Source organism: Taeniopygia guttata, chromosome 9 (genome assembly GCF_048771995.1).
Source record: "Taeniopygia guttata chromosome 9, bTaeGut7.mat, whole genome shotgun sequence".
Taxonomy (NCBI): Eukaryota; Metazoa; Chordata; class Aves; order Passeriformes; family Estrildidae; genus Taeniopygia; species Taeniopygia guttata.
The window spans coordinates 22181978-22207289 of record NC_133034.1 but is presented as its reverse complement, the minus strand read 5'-3'; the positions used below and the strand labels follow the sequence as shown (position 1 = coordinate 22207289).

The window sequence follows — 25312 nt, the reverse complement described above, 5'->3', positions numbered from 1 at the left end:
GCTAATGTTCTACCCAAGCCCTTTATTATTTACTGGAAAATAACAAGTCTACTTTATGAGGCTGAATGTTCACAGAATTACAGAATGGCTTGAGTTGAAAGGGACCTTAAAGATCATTCCATTCCAAACCCTTGTGTTCATCAGGGTTCAGCTGTCTCTGATGGTTGGTTTTGATTAGCTCTTCATGCTGTAATAAATAGCTGTAGCTTTATTGCTATGGCAATTTCAGTATAATAATATATGCTATATTGAGAGAAAAGCTCACCTCTCCTTTCTCATTTGTTCAGGCTTTGGGGGGTTATTGCAGTTGCCAGGCTCCTTCTTTCTTTGGGAAGGCTTTGCTCCTCCTATCACCTGTACTGAGGCCACAAGAACTACTCTGTTGATTTGGCCCTTATGCTGTCCTTTCCTTTGTCCCATTCCCAAGTTTACCCAAGTCTGTTTTTTTCCAGACAGACATTAGTTCTGCTACTATCCCCATGCTCTTCTTGAACCACTAATTTCCCTGTGGGTAAGGATGCAAATCTTTAATTCAGCCCAGATTAAAGAAGAACCTATTGTCTATGTTGTATGGAGAATGATGCAGTATTTTTCCCTATAGCACAGCAAAGGCCTGAATAGACATTTTGATTTACCAAAATTTAAAACACATATAGCATCTGTGTGTGTGAATTACTGACATACAGATCAATCAACCTAAATGGCAAAACAGAAAAAGCACCACTGACCATGGAAAAAAAAAGAAAGCACCAAACCAACCTGGTTCTTTGTTGCAGCCTTGGCTCATCAGACGGTCTTTGCTGATTATCTTTCTGTTCCATGGTTCCAACAGCTTTGCTGGAGGAGCACTGTGCAGCTGGGATTCGTGGGACTCCAGCAGTCCCTGAGCTCTCTGCAGTGGGAGATGGCCTGTAAAGCACTCCCTGGCTTCTAGTTCAACCTGTTAAATGGAGAGATGTAAACTCAAGACTTGCATCCTTACATAAAAAATATTTTTAATTCAAACACTTGTAATCATAACAAAAAATTTATGATTTTATAAAACAATGACAGGTAGGGTTTTTTAAGGCTATACCTTAAATATTATAATTCTTATCCTCTCCTCCTGCCACTGGCAAAAACAGAGATACAAGCAAGCCTTTTTTTATACAGACTTTCCCCTAAAACCTCAGCTGGTTCTTCCAGAAAATGTATTGATGTATTTTTCATTTATATGTCCATGTACATCCTCACTGACTTCAGCATGGTCTGACTGACAGTGGCCTTTAGAAAGAGCTGATGTGCCAAGCCATATCAGGAGAGATGTATTCAGTTACTCACCAGTTACTGCTCCGATCAAATTATATTCTTACAATGAACAAAGCTGGTATTATAAATAAGTGCAAATAATTACAGAAGAACCACAGAAATTAGTTTTTAGTTCAAATAGGATTTTTGACAGTTATTTGTACCTAATAATTCTGGGTTGTATAGAAATGAAAAGGAACTGGCAAGAGTGGAAGTATTTAAGAACTTTCTTAGTGAAAGATAATTATGGAGATTTGTCTAATAAACCTTTGTTTTTCTGCTAAATTAAAAGCTAAGTGGCTAACTAAATATTTATAAGCTTTTGAGATGGAAGTGACTCAAGATATGTCTACATTGGAATATGTTTCTGAGTTATGACTCATGTATTTGTGGGTGGATTTTATCTGAACCTTTCTTGACAGTATGTGATGCTGTGCAGTACAAGGCCCGTATTCTTTATATTCTGAGCCCATTCAGTGTTGAAGCTGACTGGATGAAAAGGGAGGTCACTCCAGAGCCTGCAGCATGCTACCATCTCTCCTCTCCTCTCCTCTCCTCTCCTCTCCTCTCCTCTCCTCTCCTCTCCTCTCCTCTCCTCTCCTCTCCTCTCCTCTCCTCTCCTCTCCTCTCCTCTCCTCTCCTCTCCTCTCCTCTCCTCTCCTCTCCTCTCCTCTCCTCTCCTCTCCTCTCCTCTCCTCTCCTCTCCTCTCCTCTCCTCTCCTCTCCTCTCCTCTCCTCTCCTCTCCTCTCCTCTCCTCTCCTCTCCTCTCCTCTCCTCTCCTCTCCTCTCCTCTCCTCTCCTCTCCTCTCCTCTCCTCTCCTCTCCTCTCCTCTCCTCTCCTTCCTTTCCTTCCTTCCTATCCAATGTGTATTCTCCCCTCCCTCTCCCAAATCCAGAAGGATTATCTGTGTGTCCAGAGGAGAAGATTCTTGCAAGTTTGTTTGCACAGAACTGACAGAAATTCCTTTATTTCCAGGGTCCTATCACCCAGACAAGCAGAGGTGATGTCTATATTTAATGGTAGCTCATCAAGTATTTTCATTCCATTAATATATCCAGCTGTTTTCTGAGCCAAGCTTCCAGCATCCATATTGCTGTATTAGATCACACAGCTGGGGTAAAGAAGAGGGAAAAGAAGATGAAATGCTGTTGGTTTGGCTTCAGTTGAAAGAGGAAACCACTCCACTTGTATGCAACATCCTTCTCAACAGTAATTCTGAACCTACAAGAATCACAATGGCAGTTGGCCTTTTATGGGCTGTGTCTTCACTGCTTGGTTCTGCAATGTTTCTTTTTGCAGCCTGCCCCACAGCTGACAGACACTAACCCAAGCTGTTTGAACCTTCACTTCCACACCATGGCTTTCTTGGAATTCAGCCACTTGCTTCTCTCCTGCTCTGCCGTTCTGATGACTGAGAATAAACTTGTTCCATGTGTGACTCAGTCATGATCTGCTCTGTACTCCAGAGTAGCAGGAATTCACCATTCACAGCCTTACACATTCCCTTGCCCATTTTCCATCCCTCAGTCCTTTCTTAGAGATCTGCTTGAAGTGATGCATTTGTTCCCTGTGCTGCTCCATGCCCAGCTGTCCTGGGAAGAGCTTCTGCAATTTAGTGTTTCACAAAGATGAATTAAAATTTCTGTAGAAAGTAAAAAAAAAAAAAAAAAAAAAAAAAAAAAAAAAAAAAAAGATACATTAACCACATATCCAAGGTGCTTTTCTGGCAGCAAGTAGCTTGATGTACTGCAGATAACTTACCATGCCAAAAAAAACCCTGCAAAATGAAGAGCTGAGCATTAAAAGTGTGTTTGTGAATCTGCAATAGATTCAAAGAGACAGAAGGCATAGAGGAGTAAGACCTAAGACCTGAAAAGAGCCCAAGAGTACAAGTATGAGGGATGATGACCCATCAGGTGATTGTACCCTTCAGGAGGAGGCCAGAGTGCATCTCCCATAGACAGGGAGAGTTTCACAGCTGAGGCTCAGCTTGTGCCTGTGCAGGGAGAGCAGAAGGGTCAGAGCTGCACCATTGCCAAAGCCCTTACTGCAGCCATCATGTATTATTAGCATCTGTAAGTTACAGATGGCTGAAACTTCTTCTGCAAGAAAGCCTCCATGTCAGAGTGCTTTTATGTTACTGTAAGTCAAGTACATGAAATCACTGTTAAAATTATTGCCAACTTAAAGCATGTATTTTTTAATAACTGCAGTCTGCCTGCTTTTTACAAGGCATTGTTTTATTGTAACCATAAAAACTTCAATTCCCTCTACCTAGAAGTTCATCTTTTGAATTACACTTTTCTAGTTCACTCACTCTGCAGTCAGTCAGCTTAATTTGTAACTTGTATAGATTTTCTGCCCAGCAACAGCAAAAGGAAAACATTCAACAGAAAAAGATGTCGTACCAGAAAGAGCACAAAACCTGGCACTGAAACTGAGGGGCAAATATGCTTCTGGAAGCGTTTTTAGGTTCTTAGTTGCCCAGTTTTCAATCTGAGAGTTCCAAATCATAGGAACAGAAAGGGGCAACAAGATTTGAGGGGACTGGACAAGACAATGCAGCACTGCACATACTTTTCCATCCCAAAGTGCCAGGGTGTGGTTTGGAAACACAGAGCCAGGATAAATGATTATGCGCTTTGCTAACTCCAGTGACCTCACTGCACAAGTATGTGGGACAACCTCTGGCAAAAGGCCCTTCTGCTTTATATAGGTTGCTTTCTGAATCTAATTCTGTAAGTATATGGGATCCAAGTAATGAGTTTGTTTAAGTAAGTACCAGTTAACAAACACATTGCATTGAGCATCTTTAAGGCCTTACACCCTATTTCAGTGTATCAAAACCTAAACAGACTTTTATAGCCAGAGCTGGAGCAAGGTCAGGGGCTGAGGGGGGAGAGGGGCTGAGGGGTTCTCAGTGGTGCGCTGTGACAGGACAAGGAGCAATGGCCATAAAGTAAAACACAAGAGGTTCCACCTCAACATGAGGGTTAATTTCACATCGAAGGTGGCAGGGCACTCGAACAGGCTGTTCAGGTAGTTTGTGGAGTCTGCCTCTGCAGAGACATTCCAAGCTCACCTGGACGCGTTCCTGTGTCACCTGCCGTGGGTGACCGTGCCTTGGCAGGGGAGCTGGGCTGGATGATCTCCAGAGTGCCTCCGGCTCTAACAATCCTGTATTGTGCGAAGGGAGGGCGGTGACGGGGGTCGGTGAGGGGCTGAGGAACCGAGGTGGGGTCGGTGAGGGCTGAGGGGCTGTGGCGGGCTGAGGGAGGTGGACCGAGGGGCGATGGAGGGGACTGAGGGACCGAGCCAGGGCGCTGCGGGGCGGCGATGGACCGAGGCGCTGAGGGACCGGGTGCGATAGGTGCTGAGGGGACAGAGGGGAACCAAGACGCGTCCGTGAGGGACCGAGGCGGGTGGCTGAGGCGCTGAAGGAGAGAGAGGGCACTGAGAGGGACCGAGGCGGGTGGCTGAGGCGCTGAGGGACGGAGAGGGACCGAGGCGGGTGGCGGAGGGACGGAGAGGGCACTGTGAGGGACGGAGGCGGATGGCGGAGACACGATGAGGGACCGGGGCGGGTGGCAGACACACGGAGAGGGCACTGAGAGGGACCGGGGCGGATGGAGGAGACACGGAGAGGGCACTGTGAGGGACCGAGGCGGATGGCGAACACACGGAGAGGGCACTGTGAGGGACCGAGGCGGGTGGCAGACACAGGGAGAGGGCACTGAGAGGGACCGGGGCGGATGGCGGACACACGATGAGGGACCGGGGCGGGTGGCAGACACACGGAGAAGGCACTGTGAGGGACCGAGGCGGGTGGCAGACACACGGAGAGGGCACTGAGAGGCACCGGGGCGGATGGCGGAGACACGATGAGGGACCGGGGCGGGTCGCTGAGCAGTGAGGGGCGGTGAGGGGCGGTGGCGCTGCGGGCGCGCCCCCTTCCCGCCCCTCCGCTCGCTCCCGCCGCCTCTCGCGAGGCCGCCCCCCCCCCCCCCCCCCGCGCGTCACCGGCGGAGCGGACGGGGACAACATGGCGGAGCGGCGGCGGCACAGGAAGCGCGTCCAGGTACCCGAGGCTCCCTCTCCTCTCTATCTCTCCCTCCCCGCCCGGTGTCTCCCCCTCTCCGTGCTTAGAGAAGATTCCCCCGCGCCCTTCCCTGCCCGCGCTGTTGCGGGCGGCCCGCGGTGCGGGAGTTGAGCGCCCCAGTCTCGGGGCACCGGGAGCCCCTCAGGCCGGGCCGGAGCCCGGATGGCAGGGTCTCCTCAGAATTTTCTAGCGGATAGGTAAACGCTGTGAAAACAGAATGGTGGAGCTCAAGTAGGAGCGTTTGGGCGCTGAGGGGCGGCCAGCGGGGCCCCCCCGGCACATCAGAGGCGCCCCCGCTTCATCCCCGTGGGCTCTGCGCCCTCAGAAGTTGTTCGTCTCTCCATCACCAAAAAATGACATTTGGAGCTGTTCCCCGTTTTTAATCGCCGCGTTATGCTCAGGATCCCCCCAGTTTTCAGTGTCGAACAATAGCTTAGTGCGGGTAACGCCAAAACACCGGGAGCTGCACCTTCACCCAGCGTGTCCGGCCCAGGGACCGTGAGCAGAAGACGTGGGACAGATGGTAAAAGCATCTTAAAAGCAAACGTGCCCCAACCAGGAAGTGATGCGAGAAGGAAAGGAAATTTGTGTCTGGAAAACATAAACAAACAGGCATGCCTATAAATAGACCTAATCAGCTTTGAGATCGTGTTAAAATGTAGTGATAATGGTGTGGTGACACTCAGAGGCAAACAGAGCTGCTTCGGTGTTTTCACTTACCTGGGGACCTGGTATGTCGAGGTGTAATTTTTACAGGGAGTTTTACAGAGTTTTTAATGCATGTTTTGGGCGTACTTACAGTATCAGTGACCATAACGCTTGTTACTGTTATGTGTTATCAACACTCAGTTAAGTAGTGTTTGTTTGGGGTTTATTGCTCTGCTGTAGGAGCAGATAATACTCCCGGGAAAGATCACAGAGCCATTCAACAATGCATGCTTCATGTCACCCTTCTGCTTGGCTGCCCTCTCTCCTTTCTCATCCTTCCCTTTCCCAGCCCACTTTCCCTTCCCCCAGGAAGATGGAGATCTGCCTATACCTGCAAAGGTTCCTTTTTTCCCTTTAATTCCAATTTGCGAGGCAGGGGGAGAAATGCAAGGAGTCATTAATCAAAATCTTTTGAACGAGCCCTATCCATCACAGCATTCAATGAATTATTGCAAAACATCACAGAATTATTCTCCTTTTAACATTTTTATAGGTTGTCCCTTTCCAAAGATGACAACAGCTCAGTAAAGCACACATCAAATCAAATTTAAACATAATTTAATGTTTGTATAACACCCAAAGCTGTGGCCTTGCAGGCAGTTAAGCACATGCTTAATTTCCAGCCTGTTAGCAGTAAAAGTATTTCCCAGATTGTTAGTAATTAAATCAATGTCTGGGTTTTAAAACTTAAGGTCGTGGCCTAAATTTGTGACAGAATTATGCAAATAAATGTGTATCATCACAGGTTCCTAGTGTAGGTTAACAACAATGGGAATACAAGACAGTGGACAAAGGATGCTGGTGAATGCCCAAGGGGTTTTCTTAATTGGTCAGTGAATAAGACAGCTCATATTTCTCTTGGCAGTGGGTTTTGGATTTCATTTTTCTTAAGCATTTTGAACTTCACTGGTATATTTGCAGTATGATTATCACGTTTTTCAAGCTCATGCTGCAAGTGTCTTCTTTTAAGATGAAGTGTGGGATTTTTATTCGTAGGTGCTTCAAGTGTTTTGGCAGTGTGTACTTAATTTAAGGTGATGTTGCCCCCCTAAAGGGATTATTTATTGTACTGCACACAAGTCTGACATCTGAATGTGCTGTATTTCTTGACAGGAGTGAGGTTCTTGGAAAAAGTTCGTGCTTTTAGCTGTGGATGAAGCTGATGTATTGAAGTTCAATTAGAAAAACCATGGGTGCAGAACCTGGGTGTGGAATGAATTTTTGTAGGATTTTATGCCTTTCATCAAGAGTAGAATCATGGTAGTTAGGTCAGATAGCTAGACATGAAAAAAGGCTCAGAAATAGTTCAAAGTTCTGTCTAGCCTGCTCCACGTTTCCCATCGGAAGCAGTCACAGGAAGGATGTGTTTTATGGAATGCACTTTCATCAGAAGACACGTTGCCCAATGTGTGTTGCACAGCTTAGACTCTTCCTCCGAAAGTTACAAAAGTTGCAAAAATTTTAACTTCAGAAGTTTGAACAAAGATATTTCGGAAGTAAATTTCTCCAGGTGTCATTCCTGATGGTAATTTAAGTGTAATCAGAACAGAAATTAATTCAGACATGCAGTAGTGAAGCTGGTCTGTAGGATGCAGATTGCTTACCCACTGGCTCCCACATGATTCACATGTCTGAAATCAAGAATGCTTGCTGTGCATTAAGGACTTACTGACAGAAAAACAACATATGTTGTCTAATGGCTAGTTTAATCTTTTTATTTTAGACAAAATACATCTCAATAGATGGGAGATACCTTTGAATGCCTGTTACTCCAGCAACCTGATCAAAGCTACTTCATGTCTTGGAACTATATTTTTTCCCATATGTGTCCTGAAATATTCACTTAACCACAAACTGTTCGGTGTTGTTTCCTTTGGGCCGGGTAACACGTGGCACTGTGCTGGCAGCTCTGCAGCTGGACTGTTAAATAGGCATTAAGTTTTCATTACCTTGGCTGCATTCCACATGCACAGTTTTAGTCTGCCCAGGTCAGGTTTTGGGCTGATCTTTGCCTTGGGATTAACAGCACTTGGTGTCGCACCTTGTTGCTATGTCCTGCACGCCAGAAATGTTAATGCACATAAATACTGCTCCTGAAAAGAGAGAAAACAGCTCCTGGGCAGTTTGGGGGTCAGTGTCTCACTGCAAATTGATGGCTGAGGTGGCATCAATGCCATTAATGACAGGTACTTTCCTTGTTGACTTTTTGTTGACTTGTGATTCAAGTTCTGAGATTCTCCTGATGAAGGACATCTACTAATCATTAACTGTTGTAGCCTTTGGTTGGGTCCTGTTGTGATTTAGGTTCTGCTGGAAGGAAGATGCACAGCTGCAGAGCTGCATTGCTGCTCCTCTGCTGCAGTTTTATGTGAATGACTCTGAAAAGGATCTGCAGAAAGGACGATGCAATGGTTTTCCAGCAATGCATAATTTACTGTAGCTTGGCCATTTGGCTTAATTTTCTTCATAAATTCTAGTAAAGATAAGTGGGATGATAACAAAGGAGACTGGTTAAATTGTCTTTGAAAGCTGAGTGGTATCAGCTGATAGAGGAGGAAGAAACAAAGATCAAGGGGGCAAAAAAAAAAGTAGAAAAATGGGAATTAAAAGTAGCAGCCTGAGTTGTCATTAAAACAAGAATCAGTCTTTTGGAAATCTTGAGTTGCATTTTTGGAGGTGGAAAGGGAAAGTCAAAACAGCTGGCCTGTGGTTGGGAGGGGACTAAAGCTGGCATGTTCTGTCCTCAAAATACTATTAAAAATACTGTACATTGCTCCTTGGATCTGTATGTTTATAGAGTTCTGTATGTTTTGCTCAAAAAATTAGCAATGATTAAAAAAAAGAGGGAAGAAAACAGATACTTCTGTTTTCATAGGATATGGACTGCAGAACATCTGGTAATCTTTTTCTTTAAAGAAAAGTTAATGTTTTGTGGCCTGCACATAGCCACAAAATCCCGAAGAACTGGTTTCTCCACATGGCTCTGCCACAGTTCCTTTTAAGGGACCCGGGGCAGTCCTTGTACCGGTCATCAGTGCAGGAGTTGGGCAAGTTTATGTTTGTTACTCACTGAGGAAAACAAGGATGTCCTAAGAGCAAGTCCTAACGCCCTGGTGTGTTCGTTGTCCCCTACCCACTCCAGTCATGGCAATTTCTGTGCTTCGTCTTTGTCTATGGCACGTTGGTTTATTTTAGGCAAAGTACAAATAACTCAGCAGCACCCAGTACCCTGCCACAGAACATCCACTCTGAGATCCTGACAGTCAACAGGGAAGGGAAAAAGACAATCCTGCAGTTCAGCCCGAGCACTTTGAGAAGAGTGGGCTGATGCAGTTGTAGAGTCTTTATAATGAGGTGTGTGGAACAGAACCTGTGCTGACACAGTGTCATTTCTGATGTAGCTTCTCAAAAAAACAAACAAAAAACAAACCCCAGGCACCACATGTTAAATATGCTGAAATTTCTTCTTTTCCATATCTGGAAACTGTATCAACTATTAGGCTTCAGCAGTCTGCTTTGAGGGATGGTGTTCTGAAAATCTAAGAGCAAAGAAATCAACTAGATATTGTTTCATTGAAATAAAACAGTTTTGATGACCCTTTTGAAACAGAGGAGCATAAATCCTTGTAATGCATTTGGCTGCACATGGAATAACTTTTCTTGCTAGTGACACTCATCATTTAGTCTTTTCTGATTTTCCAGACACCCTGTTTATGTTACCAGGTTGTGGAAGGAAATTGGCCTGTCTTGGGTCATACTTGTCTTCTTGCAACTGTGACACAAAGAGGGAATGAAATGAGTGCAGTTTTCAAACCAGAAATGTGCTCTGCCCTTTTGTCATCCACTGAGTGTTGCAGGAGTAGGAGAACCTGAATAAGTCATGCTTGGGTAGAGCTGAGGGGGAGAATTCAGTGGCTCAGTTCAGGTGTTATTTTGATGTGTTCAGGCCTCTCTGGTGCTGCAGTCCCAGCGGGGGGTTGAATTAACTGGGAACTGCATCCATGCAGTGAAGTCCAGAAGGGCTGTGCTGTACTTTGATTTGGGAGATAATGGTAGGTTTGTTTAGGACTTTCCCTTCAGTGAGTCTGGAAGGTCCCTGGGTTTGATTATCCTTTTATGAATTCATATAGGGCAGAATTCTGGTTGAGAATTATTCTTAAAAATTTAAAATATCTTTGCATTTCTAGCAAATCACTAGGCTGAGCACTGCTTTTTCTGTCAGTAGGTGGAGTTCTGTCTAGATAAGTAAGAAATTTGGTTTGATTTTATTTTTAATGGCCAGAGTTCGTAAATCATCAGGGATTGTAAATCTCTAAATTTTACATGCTGTCTAGTGACAACATGGGCTACTTTTAAAAATGAACACAAAATTTGGTTGAACTGCAACTTCTAAAAGTTGTGCCTAGGGTAATGAACTTGCCATTGCTTTGGTTGTTTTCATTTATTGATAGAATATATTATTTTCTGTCAGTCATTTATTTTCACATTTTAACAGAAGCCTGGCTCTGCAAACAAAGGGATGAAAATAGGATGAAAAATGGGGATTAAATTGCAGGGGACACTTTCTCAGAATGAGCTCAGTTAAACTGTGGCACTTTCTCTCACTGGGAAGCTTTTTTTTTGTTTGGGCTATTATGAAATTATCCCTCATGGACAAAGCAACAGAGAGAAAGGAGCAATAAAGAAAATCTCCTGTGCCAGCCCCTGCCTGTGTAGTGCATCACATGACCCAGCAGGATCATAAATATTTTAAGAAGGAGGAGGAAAACCACCTTAGCAGAGGAGTTAACACTGATGAGAACATCTGCAGTTTCTCTGTCTGTTTTACTGTCCATGCTGTGAAGAACATTAGCCCTGTGAATTGTTCCAAATGTCATTTCCTGACAGGAATTCCTAGAAAAGCAGTGTCTCACACACAACTGCTGCCTGCAGTCCCCAGTCTGCAGGAGCCTTATCCCCTGTGGCAATGATGGGACACAGTAACTTGTTTTACTTCAGTGCATTGGAACCCCTTTTGTTGCTGTTCAATTACTCTGGTACCAAGTTTGGTGGCTTGGTTTGATTTACAGTTACTGGTATAACTGAGCCATGTGAGAGGGCCTGAAACCACAGAACATAACTTATGTGCATACATGCACTGTCGCTTTTATTCTGGCATAAACACATCTAATTCATCTTGCATTTCCATTTGACATGCTGCTTGTGATACTATGATTATACATATTAAAAGCAGTAATGGAGGTTCTATATGTTTATTGACCTTTAGGAAAAGTAGGTCTTTAAATAGACTCTGAAACTTTTATTCCTGTACATGACCAATCTGATTTGTGGGTGATACAATCTATTTCTTCAGGCAACACGAGAGGAACGGGTACAGAAAAGGCACAGCAGTGTGGAAAGCTGTCCCATGTTTCTGTGCTTCTAATCCACAAATAGCAGAGGGGGGTTGGAGAATTAAACCTTATGGACTGAAAGAATTTACAGAAAAGAATGTTGAGGAAGTTAGTGTAAGTCAGTTTAATATACCAACCTGTGGTTTCTTTCAGATATATTTTTGTGAAGCAGGAACGTTAGAAAGTTCTTCCATTCCCTGCTTGCAAATATCAGATCTTAATTTTACATAACTGAAAATGCTCATCTCCAAAATGCCTTATACATCTCAGAGTTCTGTTACTCTCTGCAGGGTGGTAAAAGCACAGAATTTGTGAATATGTGCAGACTTCTCATAAAACATTGGTTCCATCCTGCTGTGCTTTCATCCTGATGTTCTACTCTGTAGATTGGAAGAATCTCTTCAAGGGTACTCTAAAGTCTCATTCTGTAGTTGTGCAGTGGGCAAATAAATTTTCTAGCCAAATCTTTCAGCTTCTTTTTAACATGGTTTTCTCCTTCTCACATGAAATCTGAGCTGCTCGGTGTTCTGAGTGCCTACATTGCTGTCATTTCATACACACTCATTCCTCACTCTGCTTTTTCTTTGTTCCCAGCTTCACAACTGTTTCCATCCCAGCTGTGTACCTTAAGCAGCTTCCCATGTGCTGCTTTCCTCTTCGGCCTTCCTTTAGTTTGCTCTTTCTACAGATCTGCTAAAGGAGTTTGTCCTCCTTACCTTCAGTTTTTCTGACTTGAGATTTGCTGCTTTTTTCCTTCCTGTAGACAGAAAGTTCTCAGGAAAAATGACTTGACCAATTTTCACATCCTTTATATTTTATTTGTTATTTATATATTGCTGTGCAATAACGAAGACTTTGCAATATCTGTTTTTTTAAGCCCAAATGGGTGATTTTCTTATGTGTTTAAAATTGTATTAATAATTTTTGACTTTTCCCACTGTAGGAAGTTGGTGAGCCGTTCAAGGAGGAGAAGGCTGTTGCTAAATACTTGCGCTTCAACTGTCCAACAAAATCCACCAACATGATGGGCCACCGAGTTGATTATTTTATTGGTAGGGTTGCTTTTAACCAGAGAATTCAGGTTTCTTCTAACATTGCACTTGGAGGGTGGGAGAGGCTGTTTTATTTTTATTAGTAGTACTTTATCTAATAAGTACTGATCCTGCAGTTTGGTTTTGAAAACTTATCTAGGTATTAGGAAGCCATAAAATTAATCTCACTAGCCTGGAGTAAATGCAATAAACTTTTCACTCTGTGGTTTAAAGATGTGTGATGTCAAGAGGAATATATTTCAGAAAAGTGACTAGTCTTGGTTGAAAGTATGTGGAACATCACCGGAACAGACTGGTCATTGTAGTTCAAGGAATATAGACTAAATGTTAAAAATAATGTTAATCTGAATGCATTTTTAATTCATTTTTTTTTTCCTCTAGCTTCAAAAGCTGTGGATTGCCTCCTGGATTCTAAATGGGCAAAGGCAAAGAAAGGAGAGGAGGCTCTCTTTACAACCCGAGAGTCTGTAGTTGATTACTGCAACAGGTATGAGCCAGGCTGCTTCTTCAGTGTCATTAATGGCTGTAGTTGTCCTGATGTCACAGTTATTTAGGAACCAATGTAACTTGGGCTTCATGCATCCTAAAACTTTAGTGGTTGTATGCAAAAATAATGATTTTAATGATTTATATTGCTGTGTTTGAGGGTGGAAATGGTGCAGTTTCATTATTTTTGTTCCCAGAACTCTCAGAGGCTTTCACTGCACTGCACTGGGGCAGCAAGGTGAACCAAAGGAGTTTCCTGAATTTTGCCAATATTTGAAGTTAATAGGGTCAAAACTCTCAAATCTCTCTGTCCCTGCTGTCTGAGGAGCAGGATTCTCTACTGCTCTTCCTGTTGGGAATTCACCTGTGCTCTTTTCAAGGATGTTTCTAGTTGATGACGACCTTAAGAATATCAAATACTACATCCTGCTGCCCTGCTTGCCCTATATTTATATCTCCATACGTAAATAGATAATATATGTACTTGCAAATAAGGTCTGTTTGTAGCTGACAGGAAGGGAAAACTTGGCATAGGTACCAGAGTCTCAACAGAGAAATTGTGCATCTCTTACCAGTGATCTTGATGACCTGTATGTCCACTGCTATGAAATATGTTGACGTGAACTTGAAAATAAATATTGCAGGAATTGCATTAATGGGAAAGATAATTAAATGGATCTGGTGGGTTGCTGTATCCTACATCTTGTGTGTTCACTTATAGCTGCAAAATGCTGCCACAGAAAAGTAGTTTTTACCCAGTTTTGAACAGATGAACCAAAAAAAAGCAAAGCAACAGGCAAGACATGGGATGATAAGTAGGTCTGGTGTGTGTAGCTCTAAATAGAGCAGATGATTGTGACCTTGCCTTTCAGTCACACTGGTCATGATTATGTTAGAGAGATAATCTAGAATGGTGTCTAATAACATAATTGAGTGTAAATGTTGTTCTCACTACTGCACTTAAATGAATCATTTGACTTATTTCATTTTAAGACTCCTGAAAAAACAGTTCTTTCATCGAGCACTGAAAGTGATGAAAATGAAACCTGACAAGGATACAAAGAAAGAAAAGGAAAAAGGAAAGGGTGAGAGTGCGAAAGAAGAGGAGAAAAAGAGCAAGAAGGAAAGTGGCAAAGATGAAAAAACAAAGAAGGAGAAAGAAAAGGAAAAGAAAAAGGATGGTGAAAAAGATGAGTGTAAGAAGGTAAGTACCGTGGGTAAGAGAAGAGAGAAACCTGTAACAAATACATCAGCAGATTGTTAACGTTGCACTGGCTCAGAAATTGATTATTCTAAAATATGCCATGCTTTATTTTCCTGTTTTCATCTCTAAAATATGCTGCTTTTTTTTGTTACCTTTTGAATTTGTCTTATTTTGGTCTAGATCAAAAGAGAGGCTTCAGTTGGCCTTTGTGTACCTTGTCATCTTTTAATGTGTGCTGAGTTACTCAAAACCTGTTTCTCTCCAGTGGCAGCAGGCAGGGAGGCTGTGTACATCAGTTACCATAGACTGACACGTGTGCAGGTGACCAAACATCCAAACCAGTGCAGCTGCACCAGTGAAACAAACAGTTTTGCAGTGTTTGGTAACAGGAATGTTTGGAATGTCACATTTGGCATGTGGGGCCTGTAACTGGCTGTGTAACAGTGCTCCATGACTGCCTGCATCCTGCTTCCTTGCACTTGAGCTTCCAAGTTTAAACTGCTCCTGCTGTCCAGATTTTAATGTGGTTTGGGTTTGTTTTCACTCCTGATTGGTTTTATTACTTATTTATTATTAGCAGAACAGGATTTCTGAAATGCTGGGAAACTGCAGGAGAAACTTGATGAGTGAATATGGTGTTTCTTCTATACACAGTGCTCTGAATCAGTGAGAGTTAGCGGGATAGTGGTCCAAAGTTATTCCCATTCAGACATTCCTAAGTGAAATAATGGCACATCTAGTGAGAGTTACAGTTTGTCTACAAAGGTTTGGTTGTCCAGAGAAACCTAAAGGTGAATAAAAGAGTTATAAACAGAACAATCCCACTGCAGCCCCAGCCCAGTGTAAGATTACCCAACCCCTGAGGTACTGCAAAATGCTGCTGCTGGAAGTTACAAACTCCTCCATTCCACTGTCATCAGGGAAGGTACTTTATTAAATGTATGTTAATTTTTAAACTAATCATTATTTATTGAACAGATATTTAGTGGATTATATAAACCAGTGGGTAGGAACTTGAATGAAACACAGGACCAAAACCACAAAGTTAATTTATCACAATGAAGTAAGCAAAGAGAAGCAAACAGGAGACAGAGAAGAGGAAGCACAAGATCCAAAAAGAGATTGAGGAGGACAAAGAATATATGGGCAGAAACTGATTCTGCCAGGATGTCCCTTTGGTAAATATGGCACTAAAATAGCAAATAATTCTAACAAAGTCAATGATGGTGAAGTGTTGTTCCCTGTTCTTGATCCCTGCACAGACTTTCTGTTAATATCAGCCCAGCTTTGCTGGGCATTTGATGACACAGTGTAATCCTGAAGTCATAGTCTAGTCTTTAGACACTAAAATAGAGATTTTACTTACAATTTTCCTTGATTTTTGAGGTACCCAGTTGATAATAAATAAGAACAGGAGGAAATAAAGTATCTTTACTTTAAAAAAAACCAAAAAAGTGTGAACATGATCTTAAGTTTGTGAAAAGTTACCAGATTAAATATATTAACAGATACTATAAACTAAATAAAAATATATAATAAAAGTAATGTACAATGTTAAATATAAAAATTAAAACATTATATTTTGTAATTTTTACATATGATGATTTATATATGTATTTTTAATATAGAATAATTTTTTATATATTAAATATCAATAAAATATTTATGTTTGTCCTCAGGATGACACCCCAGGAACACCCAAGAAAAAGGAAACTAAGAGAAAATTTAAACTTGAACCACATGAAGACCAGGTTTTCTTGGATGGAAATGAGGTAAGATTTATAGGTGCTTTTCAACTTTGGGTGTCACCATGCTATTGTCAGACAGGACCATAATTTACTGGATTTCTGCAAACTCCTTGACATGTTGAAAGAAAAATTAATGGCAATGTGATGATGGCTGATCTTGAAACCAGATTTTCAGATACTTCAAGGAGGTTAAAGACAGGTAAATAGAGGATAGTAACTTTAAAAAAAATCCCAAAGAAAACTTCCTTACCAGTAGTTGAGGTGTTGGTGGCCATGAGGTGAAATGTTTGTCCTCGGGGTGGGTTCAGGGGCTGGTGGAGGGTGGCACAAAGACTCCTGAAGTCCCTCCAGCCCAACTTATCCTACATACTTCCATGTGCTTTGCTGTTCTGGAAGACAAAGAATTTACTTACTTACCAGTTCTGTAATGTACAGTCACATTTTTACTTCTCAAATTTGGGATAGGTGGTAAGATTTACTGTGCTGTGTGTGGCTGTACTGCAATCTCCCCCAGGATTCTTGTGTTCCTTTGGTTATAAAACATACGTGGCAGCAAATTCTGTAAATAAATCACTTGTGCAGAAAATGTGTTTCCCCTTTGTATCTTGATTTTACCTTTCTCAGTTCTTCTACACTGGCTTTACTCTGTTTCATCCCATCTCATGTGGAATCACACCCAGCTCTGATCCTCCCTGTCTTCACATGAGGTGCCCGTTCCAAATGAGGCTGCAGCACAGTGTCTGCAATGCCACAGCAGTTACTGCTTGTCTTAACATCAGTTACTTCTCTGATTATTAATGAGCTGACATTTTTTAACAACTGTAATTCACAAAAAGCTTTTTTTAAGTAGTAGCTGGTTTAGAGTCAATTCTTGGGTATTTGCATTCAAGCTGGGTTTTTCCCTTTCCTTCATTATTTTGCACTTACAAACACTGGCTATCACACCCTTATTGCCAGTCACCATCTTTATCGTGCTTGGGCTCACACAACAGCTGACTGGCAGCAGCTGCACCTGAATAACTTTGGCACCCTGTGGGAAGCAGAATGTTAAATATTTATTGCATCACACAGAATCACCACTGCCTCCCAGGTCTGGTGGTTGGTATTGACACAATATTGACTGCAATGAGGGTTGCTGGTTTCTAGTAACCAGCAACTTCTTTTCATAGTTAAAAGCTCAGATTCAGACTGTTTAATTTGCTAAGAAAAAAAACCCACAGATTTTTCTAGTTCAGAAAATCCTGCACTTTACCAAGAAGTTTTTCATTTATGGCTGAGCAGCTCAGATTCAAAGGGACTCACAGTTCTCACACAGACATTTGGCTCTGAGAGTTGCAGCTGTAGGCGTAGAGATAGCAGTGCTGTGGGACAGAGGGTGCAGGGCCACTGATCTGGGCCCAGCACGGGGCCTGCAGTGAGCATTCCAGCTGCCTCCTTTGTTCCAGGTGTGCAGTCTCGGTGTTTTCTTTTCAAAGCTCACAGGACTTTATGTTTCCACTTAGTGGACTTGGGAATCTTTTTAATTTTTTGCCTTTTTTTTTTTGCTTCATGCTGAACAACATTAGTGAATAAAGAAAGATACAACCAAACCTTGATTCAGTGATAACTTCAGAATCTTTTCATTTTCCCATCAGTTCTGCTGTCTGATTGTTTTCCTCAGGATTATATCAGCTGCCAGTTACCCTTCCTAGGAATCACAGCCCCTTGCCCTGACCAGGTGTTGGCCAGAAGGCCTTTTTCTCAGCACCAGGCATTGCAGCCTGGCAGTGAGTGTTTGGGTGAGGGAATACAGGAGATGATTATCAGAGAGCTTGTTCTGAGTAAACCACGTCATTTCTATTGTAGGTCTATGTGTGGATCTATGACCCTGTTCACTTCAAAACTTTTGCCATGGGACTTGTACTTGGTAAGTCAGAGTAGACACAAGTTGTTTATTTCTGTTCCCTTAAGCTAACCAGTGAGTTGTCCAGTGGGCAAATGCGGGTTATGTAAAAATATGAAATATGTTGTGAGTGATGCATTTCTGACCCTAAAACTTGTATTTGTGTAGAATAAAATTACTCAGCCAATTTTATTTTTTTAATCTAAAATAGTATAGATGTTAACTGAATCTAAGACACTGCTTTAAATGAGCAGTAAACCTGGAACCTCTGCACCAGGAAAAACTAATGATGCTTCTCGTGCCTCTGTCCTGCCCTCCCTGCTCAGTGATTGCCGTTATAGCCGCCACCCTGTTCCCGCTCTGGCCAGCCGAGATGCGCGTCGGTGTTTATTACCTCAGCGTGGGCGCCGGCTGCTTTGTGGCCAGCATTCTGCTCCTGGCCGTGGGTGAGTGTCGGCAGGCGGCTCTGGGAGCCGGCTCTTCCCCGAGCTCGGGGCTGGGCGGTGCCGCGCCGGGAGGCTCCGGTGTGCGCTTCCCTGCGGCCAGCGGGTGTCACGGTTGTGCCGGGGAAGGGAGAGCTCAGGCTCGTGGCACTGTCGGTGTCTCCTGTGTAGTGCAGATTGGTGTTCTGCTTGTGTTCAAACAGAAAAGTGCGGAACAAACCCAGAGCTGCACACAGAAACATTAAGAGGCCAGAATGGCCTCAACAGGAATTTAAAGCTTTCTGTGGCAGAGGGGTTTAAGAGCTAAATGAGAGATAAGATCCATGGTTAGTGGGGTGGAGGAGACACGGTAAGAACAAACTACTCCACAGAACTATTGTGGAATGAGGGGTTTCTTCCCAACGTCCTCCTGTCCCTGGCTGGGGGTGGGCATCAGCAGTGAACATCTCTAACAGCATGGTTGTACAGTGTGTGTGCCTGTAACAAAATCCAAACTTTCCCTTGTTTTCACACAGCTCGCTGCATTCTGTTCCTTATCATCTGGCTCATCACTGGAGGAAGGCATCACTTCTGGTTCCTGCCAAACCTTACAGCAGATGTGGGATTCATTGACTCCTTCAGGCCCCTGTACACACACGAATACAAAGGACCAAAAGCAGACTTAAAGAAAGAGGAAAAAGCAGAATCCAAAAAGCAGCAAAAATACGACAGCGAGGAGAAATCAGATAGTGAGAAGAAGGAAGAGGAGGATGGAAAAACAGAAGCCACACGGAACTCGGGAACAGACGGTTCAGGAGGAGAGCGACATTCAGACACTGACAGTGACAGGCGTGAAGATGACAGGTCCCAGCACAGTAGTGGCAATGGAAACGACTTTGAAATGATCACAAAAGAGGAACTGGAACAGCAAACAGATGAAGGGGATTGTGAGGAGGAAGAGGAGGAAGATACCGAAAGTGGGCCTTCACATGGAAAATCATAACTCACTGTGGTTTGGGACTAAGTATGTGCAAATGGTTGGATTTTCTTTGTTGGCTGATCACCAAAACATAGACCATACAGTAGCATCTTTGTTTGCTGAAATATCCGTGTTACCAAACAGTTTTATATCTAGTTCCTTCATTTTTTTTAGCCATTAACTTGATTACTCGGTACTATGTTAATCATTAATATCCATTTACAGAAGTTTTATCAATTTGACAAGTTTTTTATTGATTGATAGATTGCCCAGATTGTCCTCAAACACACTGAAAAACATCATTTTCTGGTACTTGCATAACCGGTCAATTAGTTTAGCTTCTCAAACTTGCTTTTGTAAACCAGGTAAAAGTTGAATGACCAAATCTCAGATTATTCCTAGTTATCCTCATCTGATAGTTAGGTAAAGCCCTTCTTAGCCCACAGCCTTCTCGATATTTTTCTTGATTTTGTTTTCAAAAGACTGTGAGAACTTTCCTGAGAAAACTAGTTTTAGCAGAAGTATTTTGCTGACAGTAGAGGAGCTGGTAGTGCTGAATTTGGCTGCAGTGTTCTCTGTTTCTCCAGCCTGTGTGCCAGCAACTGAGGAAATCCAAACTGGTTTTGTGCATCCAGTGCAGAGAGAGATGTCATCTCCAGCAGGTGAAGGAAGCAGCATGGTTTGGAAATGATGGCTGTTTTCTTTCTCCTGCTCCATCATAATTTAAAAACAAATGTATTCTGTACATAATTTACAAATAAAGCAAACCATTTTCTTTAACTGCTACTTATTATTTAGAGATTTGATCCAGCACTCAGTTTGTATTATTGAAGCCATGTTGTGGTGTATCTATCAGAGAAATGCAAGTCGAGAGGACCTCACGGAGTATTTGTGTATGATTGGTAGCTGTTCCACAGAAGCTTTAGTTTTGTGCCAACATTCCATGTATTTGAGTAAATTGATCTTTATTAAATGAAAGCAAACACCAGAGCTGTATGGATGCCTTAATGTTAAACCTCTTTGTACTCTGGAACTGGAGTAGTTTTAAGCTGAAGAGGCAGGAGAGTGTTGGTGTGCTCGCAGAGCTGGGTGGCTCAGAGCTGATGTGCAATGACCATTAGTAACTCGTTTGTAAATCCCTCCGAGGAGCCGCTGCTGTGTCTCCCTTCCCGCTGCCTCTGTGCAGGATGGACTGGAGGTCTTGGCTGACTGAGCATGGAAAAAGTTACAACTCAGCCTCTTTCCTCTCAAGGACTTTATAGATTTGATTGTCTTCCCAGCCCACTCAGAGAAGATGAGGGTAAGAGAATTTTATTTCCTATCCTAAGTTGCTTCCCATCCTTCCAGCATCGGCATTTTGGATGAAGATACCAATTTTTCAGATTGTGCAAATATATACATCATCATGGTTGCATTGATAAACAATTCATGGATATGGTGTATTTGCTTCTTAAATCCTGAATAGTTACTGCATAAGGAAACAGATAAATTGGATCACTTTTTTATTAATATAGCAAAAAAATTAAAGGACCCATTAACTAAACAGATTGACTCCTGGCCACTTGTGTGTTATCACTGATTGGAAGGGCTAATGAAGTCCTGTTGTACCTGAGTGGGGTGTGCACAATGTGATGGGGAGAGCAGAGCCTGCACTGGGGCATCACAGGGCAGCCAAGCCCTGGACAGGGTTTTAAGAAGTTAATGCAGTGGTTTTCAGTTATTTCAAGTACATTTTCTCTTCCACATTAAGGAACATCTTCAGAGCCATGCTGAGCAAATCAAGTGGAAATAGTCAAATAAAAACTCTAATGCTGCCATTTGTTCCCTGTTCAGGGGGTGTGTGCCACGTGCCAGCACTGCCCACCTGGAGAGAGGTGTGTGGTCTCAGAATTAACCATCAGACACTTGTGCTGTCACCTGGACAGAGTTCCAGGCTCCTGCAGCCTGGAAATTGAATTGGCCTTGGCTCCTCACTTGATCTGCTGTGAACAGCTCTGATCTCCGAGGTGGGGTAAAAAAGATCTGCTCAGTGGGTAAGGAAACAACTTCATGACCCATTACTATAAGCTTGATTTCCTAAAAATAGCCCCCAAGTACTTCTGAAGCATTTTGGAATAACACACCAGTAATAGTAAAATTTTGAGTGGACTTAAGGTATCATGACAAACACTTCCAGTCCAAAGAGGAAATCACAGAAGGACTTGGCCACCTTTAGATTTTTGTATCAGGCATTTCAAAGTTCTTAATAATTTTGATTTTTAACTTTGAGAGTCTATGGTGACCTCATGAGAACAAATTAACATATATTTAGTAAAAAATTCTCAAGTAACTACACTACTAAAATGTCCTTCCTGCAATAAAATTTTATGGTGGTCTTATTCCTCCCAGTATAATTTTCTGGGGTTTTTTTCTTTGCAAGAAGATAGGATTACTCCTATCTATTCTTCTAAACTAAATAATGACTGGTAAAACACAAATTAGTATTAATGCAGATCAGTATTTAGTAGAGATGTTACACTCAAATGTGCTCAGCTCCGGTACAGACACAGTAACCTCAGCTCACCTGTTGGGTTCTGGGATCCTTAAACAGGCAGCTCTTTCTCTAGCAATTAAGAAACAATAAAATTATTATTTGATGAACTTGCTTATTTCTCTATCTGTGGAAAAGTTACAGTAGTGGGGAGATGATAAGCAATTCTCAAACAGTAAAGTATGTTCATTGCAGCAGATCAGGGGAAGCATTTTATGTTTCCCTACTGTGGATCACACAGCAGATTTTTCTGGTGTTTTGTGTAAAAAATAGGAGATAGAGTCACACATACATACATACACACATACAAACATAGATAATGGTTATTTAGGCCTTTTTCTGTTTGAAACTGAAGTTCTCTGAGCATCATACTGCAGGAAGAAGGGCAGATAAAGAGAACTGGAGACAGTTCCTCAGTTTGCTCTCTTTACACTTTCCCAGGACTCAGGAGGGGTGGCAGAACCACCTGCCCCATGTAAACACTAAATGTAGACAAGGTAAACATGAACTGTAGGATGGAAACACCTGTCAGGCTTCGCCCAGCCGTTCTCACTGTGGCACTGAGCCCTCAGAGCCCTGCCAGGGCTCTCTGCGGCTCCTCTGAGGATGTAATTCTTTCCTAACGGGTCACAGGGACAGCACAGCAATGTTCCAGCTCACAGCTGGCACAAAAAGCCCTGGGCAACAGAGAAACGTCCTCTTCCAGCTGCAGGGGATTGACTGGCAGCAGCTGGAAGCCCTGCCAGAATCCCTCCTGGACCTGCTGGCAGAATCAGTTCAGGTCAGCTCAGTTTACAGAACAATCCTCTTTCCTCACCTCTGCCCTGCCCTGTGCTCCCTCCGGCAGCTGCTGAGCTGGGCACCCCTTGCAGTGCCCATGCCAAAATGTCTGTATCCCACTCCAAACATAAGCAATTTACAAAATAAAATACACCTGGAAAATGCCTGGAAAAAATAGAACTGTGGAAAATGTGTCAATATGTGCATACCTGTTTCTCTCCCTGGAGAGGCCATGGTGAGGACAAAGACACTTTTTAGGCTCTGGGACACCTAAATGAGCTCCAGGTGCCCATGGGCCTGACTGTAGATGATACAGCCCAGCTGTTTGTGACAGGGACTGATACTTCCCCTCCCTCACATCCCCAGAATTTTCCTTATCCTGACTTAGATCAAATCTTCCAGCAGGAAAATTCTGTACATATTATTTCCTTGAGTTCTAGGAAGGTTGTGTTTGCCTAACTTACATTTGAGTCTAAACTCTTCAAGGAGTTGTACTAGGATAAATTCAGAGTAAATCCACAAATCTGAGCCACCACAAAACCAGAGCAGGAGACAGATTCTGGAGATAATTTCCTGCTCCCACTCAGTGCTCAGGACCTGCATGTCCTCCCTCTGCTCCTTCTACCTTGTCCCAGCCATTCCTTTCCCAGCTGCTGTGGGAAGGGAGGGCTGTATCCCTTACTCCTTGGCTGACATTTCATCCAGCTGCCTCTCAACCATTTTTAAAGCCAAACCGTGAATCGTGCATGTTTGAACACCATTCTTTGTTACACTTTGTGCAAGAAAGCCTGTATCAAACATTTCCCAAATTCCAAAGCAGCTGAGATCCTACTTGTCAGTGGTTTTCATGCAAGGCTTAGCACAGACAATAGGACTCACCTTTTAGCTCTTGTTAGGAATTACAGTCGGTCCTGGGAAAGAGTCTCCACCTGCTCACCAGCACTGCTGTGATAGATGTGTTGACTTTTAAATACAGCACAGACAGATCAATTCTCTTGGAGACCTTTAGTGAAGGAGTTGGTGACATTTAACTCTGCAGCCAGGCTGAGCCCCAGCTCACTCCAGGGCATTCCTCAGGTATTTTGTCTAATGAGGACTCACTGATTTGATTCTCAACCTTTCTGATCAACCCTTCCCAATAGAATCAGAACAAACCAGGAGATTTTTAGCTGGTTTATTACTGTCAGGATAAGCTGATGTTTGCACAACACTCAGATGCAAGGCCTGGGACTCTGGTTTCTAACAAACTCCTACAAGGCCAAGGAATTTAATTGCTGAGCATCATTTATGACTGACTCTGACCAAATCCTCCCCAGGGAGCAGGAGCAGAGTGGTGGGAGGTGGTCCAAGGCACTGTGCCCTTCTCCCTCAGAGCACAAGGAGAAGGGGGAAACAATCCTGTCAGTGTAAGTGAACTGAGACTGAAGCAGCTGCTGAATGTTTTCAATAGACTTCCTGGTAATGGCTGGTACAATTTCATTAGGGCTTCTCATTTTATTTAGTAAAGCATTGGATTATTTTATTTGTAATTCAGCAACAGGTGCAGGAAAACAAAAGGCACATTTCCTGATAGTGTCCACAAAGAGTCCATTACTGCCTGGCTGACACAGAGGCATTTGCTTTGCCATGTGTATTTTTTTTTTTTAATGTATGAGAAAATAATGATCACAGAAAAAAAAAATTTGTGATAAAAGACTTCTGAGAGATGAATTACTTTAGAGTTAGCAACAGCACTGTGCAAACGGTTTCAGTGCAAGTTGAAGTAAAGAGGGAACAGTCCTGGGTAAACACTGATCCTGCTTTAGATAAAGATCAAAGATTTTCTGCAGGTGGTAACAACCATTAATCCTCATCATGTACAACAGAAGGCAAACACAGAAAAGGCTCAGCTTGTGATCCCTGGAAGTCCCCTGGAGCCTGGATCTAGTGAGGGATGGAGATGCTTAGGGGGAGACGCTGGCAGTTTATCTTTGCTAATCAATAAAAACACAGAGCAGAGCCCCAGGTGACTGTCACTGGCCTTCACAGTAAATCCTCATTTTCTCTTTCTGACATGTGAGTGTTCAAACAGTAATTAGGCTGTTTGGAGGGACTTGGAAGATGGGGTTTCAAATTCTTCACACTGAAAGCAAGATTGAAATTACATTTTCCCCCTTTTTAGGTTCCTTTTAAATGAAAGTACCACAACAGAATTTGCTTAAAATTGAAGTCTACCAAGAACTAGTAATGTACTAAAAGGTTACAAAAGATTTTTAGCTCTGCTTTGGTGTAGCAACACAGAGAGAGTTTGATCACACCCTGCACTCCAAGTTTGCTTCAGTCTTAATTTTAGTTTTGTGTTACAGTGAGCAGTAAACCACGAACTGGGCTTTTTAAATTACTGATTCATGTAATGCAGTTTTTAGGGCCTTGCTTTTACCATCTTTTTTCCAGTTCCTTGAAAAAACATTTGTGTCAAAGACAAAAACTCACCAACACTGCAGTGACACAAGCAACAGGAAATGTGACACCTTGTGCACACGACAGGGGCACAAACCAAGGAAACACCACTCCTGAAAATCCAGCAGGGCTGACACCAGCTCTATACTGCAATTTCTGGATTTTCTCTTTTTTAAAAGCTTTCAAATTAAAATTACTATAGAAATGCATTTCTTGTTCCTCAACAAGATCTTCCTAAGAACAAACTTGTTGCTTTTAAGATGAGCACCTCAGGTGATCAAAGTGAAGATCCACCACATAC

At 42.8% G+C, this 25312-nt stretch overlaps 2 protein-coding genes across 2 annotated transcripts in view; one reads left to right on the top strand and one right to left on the bottom strand.

The window, feature by feature from the left end:
- Window positions 1–5103, bottom strand: part of LRRC31 (leucine rich repeat containing 31) — a 45295-nt gene extending 40192 nt beyond the window's left edge. Inside the window, exons 1-2 of the mRNA XM_072933599.1 lie at window positions 4372–5103; window positions 760–940 (exon numbers count right to left, since the gene is read on the bottom strand). The gene's annotated coding sequence lies outside the window, so the exon portion shown is untranslated. The remainder of the gene's footprint in view (window positions 1–759; window positions 941–4371) is intronic.
- A 112-nt stretch (window positions 5104–5215) lies between these two features.
- Window positions 5216–20805, top strand: SEC62 (SEC62 homolog, preprotein translocation factor). Its single transcript, XM_030279972.4, has 8 exons — window positions 5216–5367; window positions 12433–12541; window positions 12923–13028; window positions 14021–14231; window positions 15911–16003; window positions 17825–17885; window positions 18188–18307; window positions 18820–20805. The coding sequence occupies exons 1-8, from the start codon at window positions 5332–5334 to the stop codon at window positions 19284–19286; spliced, it is 1203 nt and encodes a 400-aa protein (XP_030135832.1). The 5' UTR covers window positions 5216–5331; the 3' UTR covers window positions 19287–20805.
- Window positions 20806–25312: the final 4507 nt, after the last annotated feature.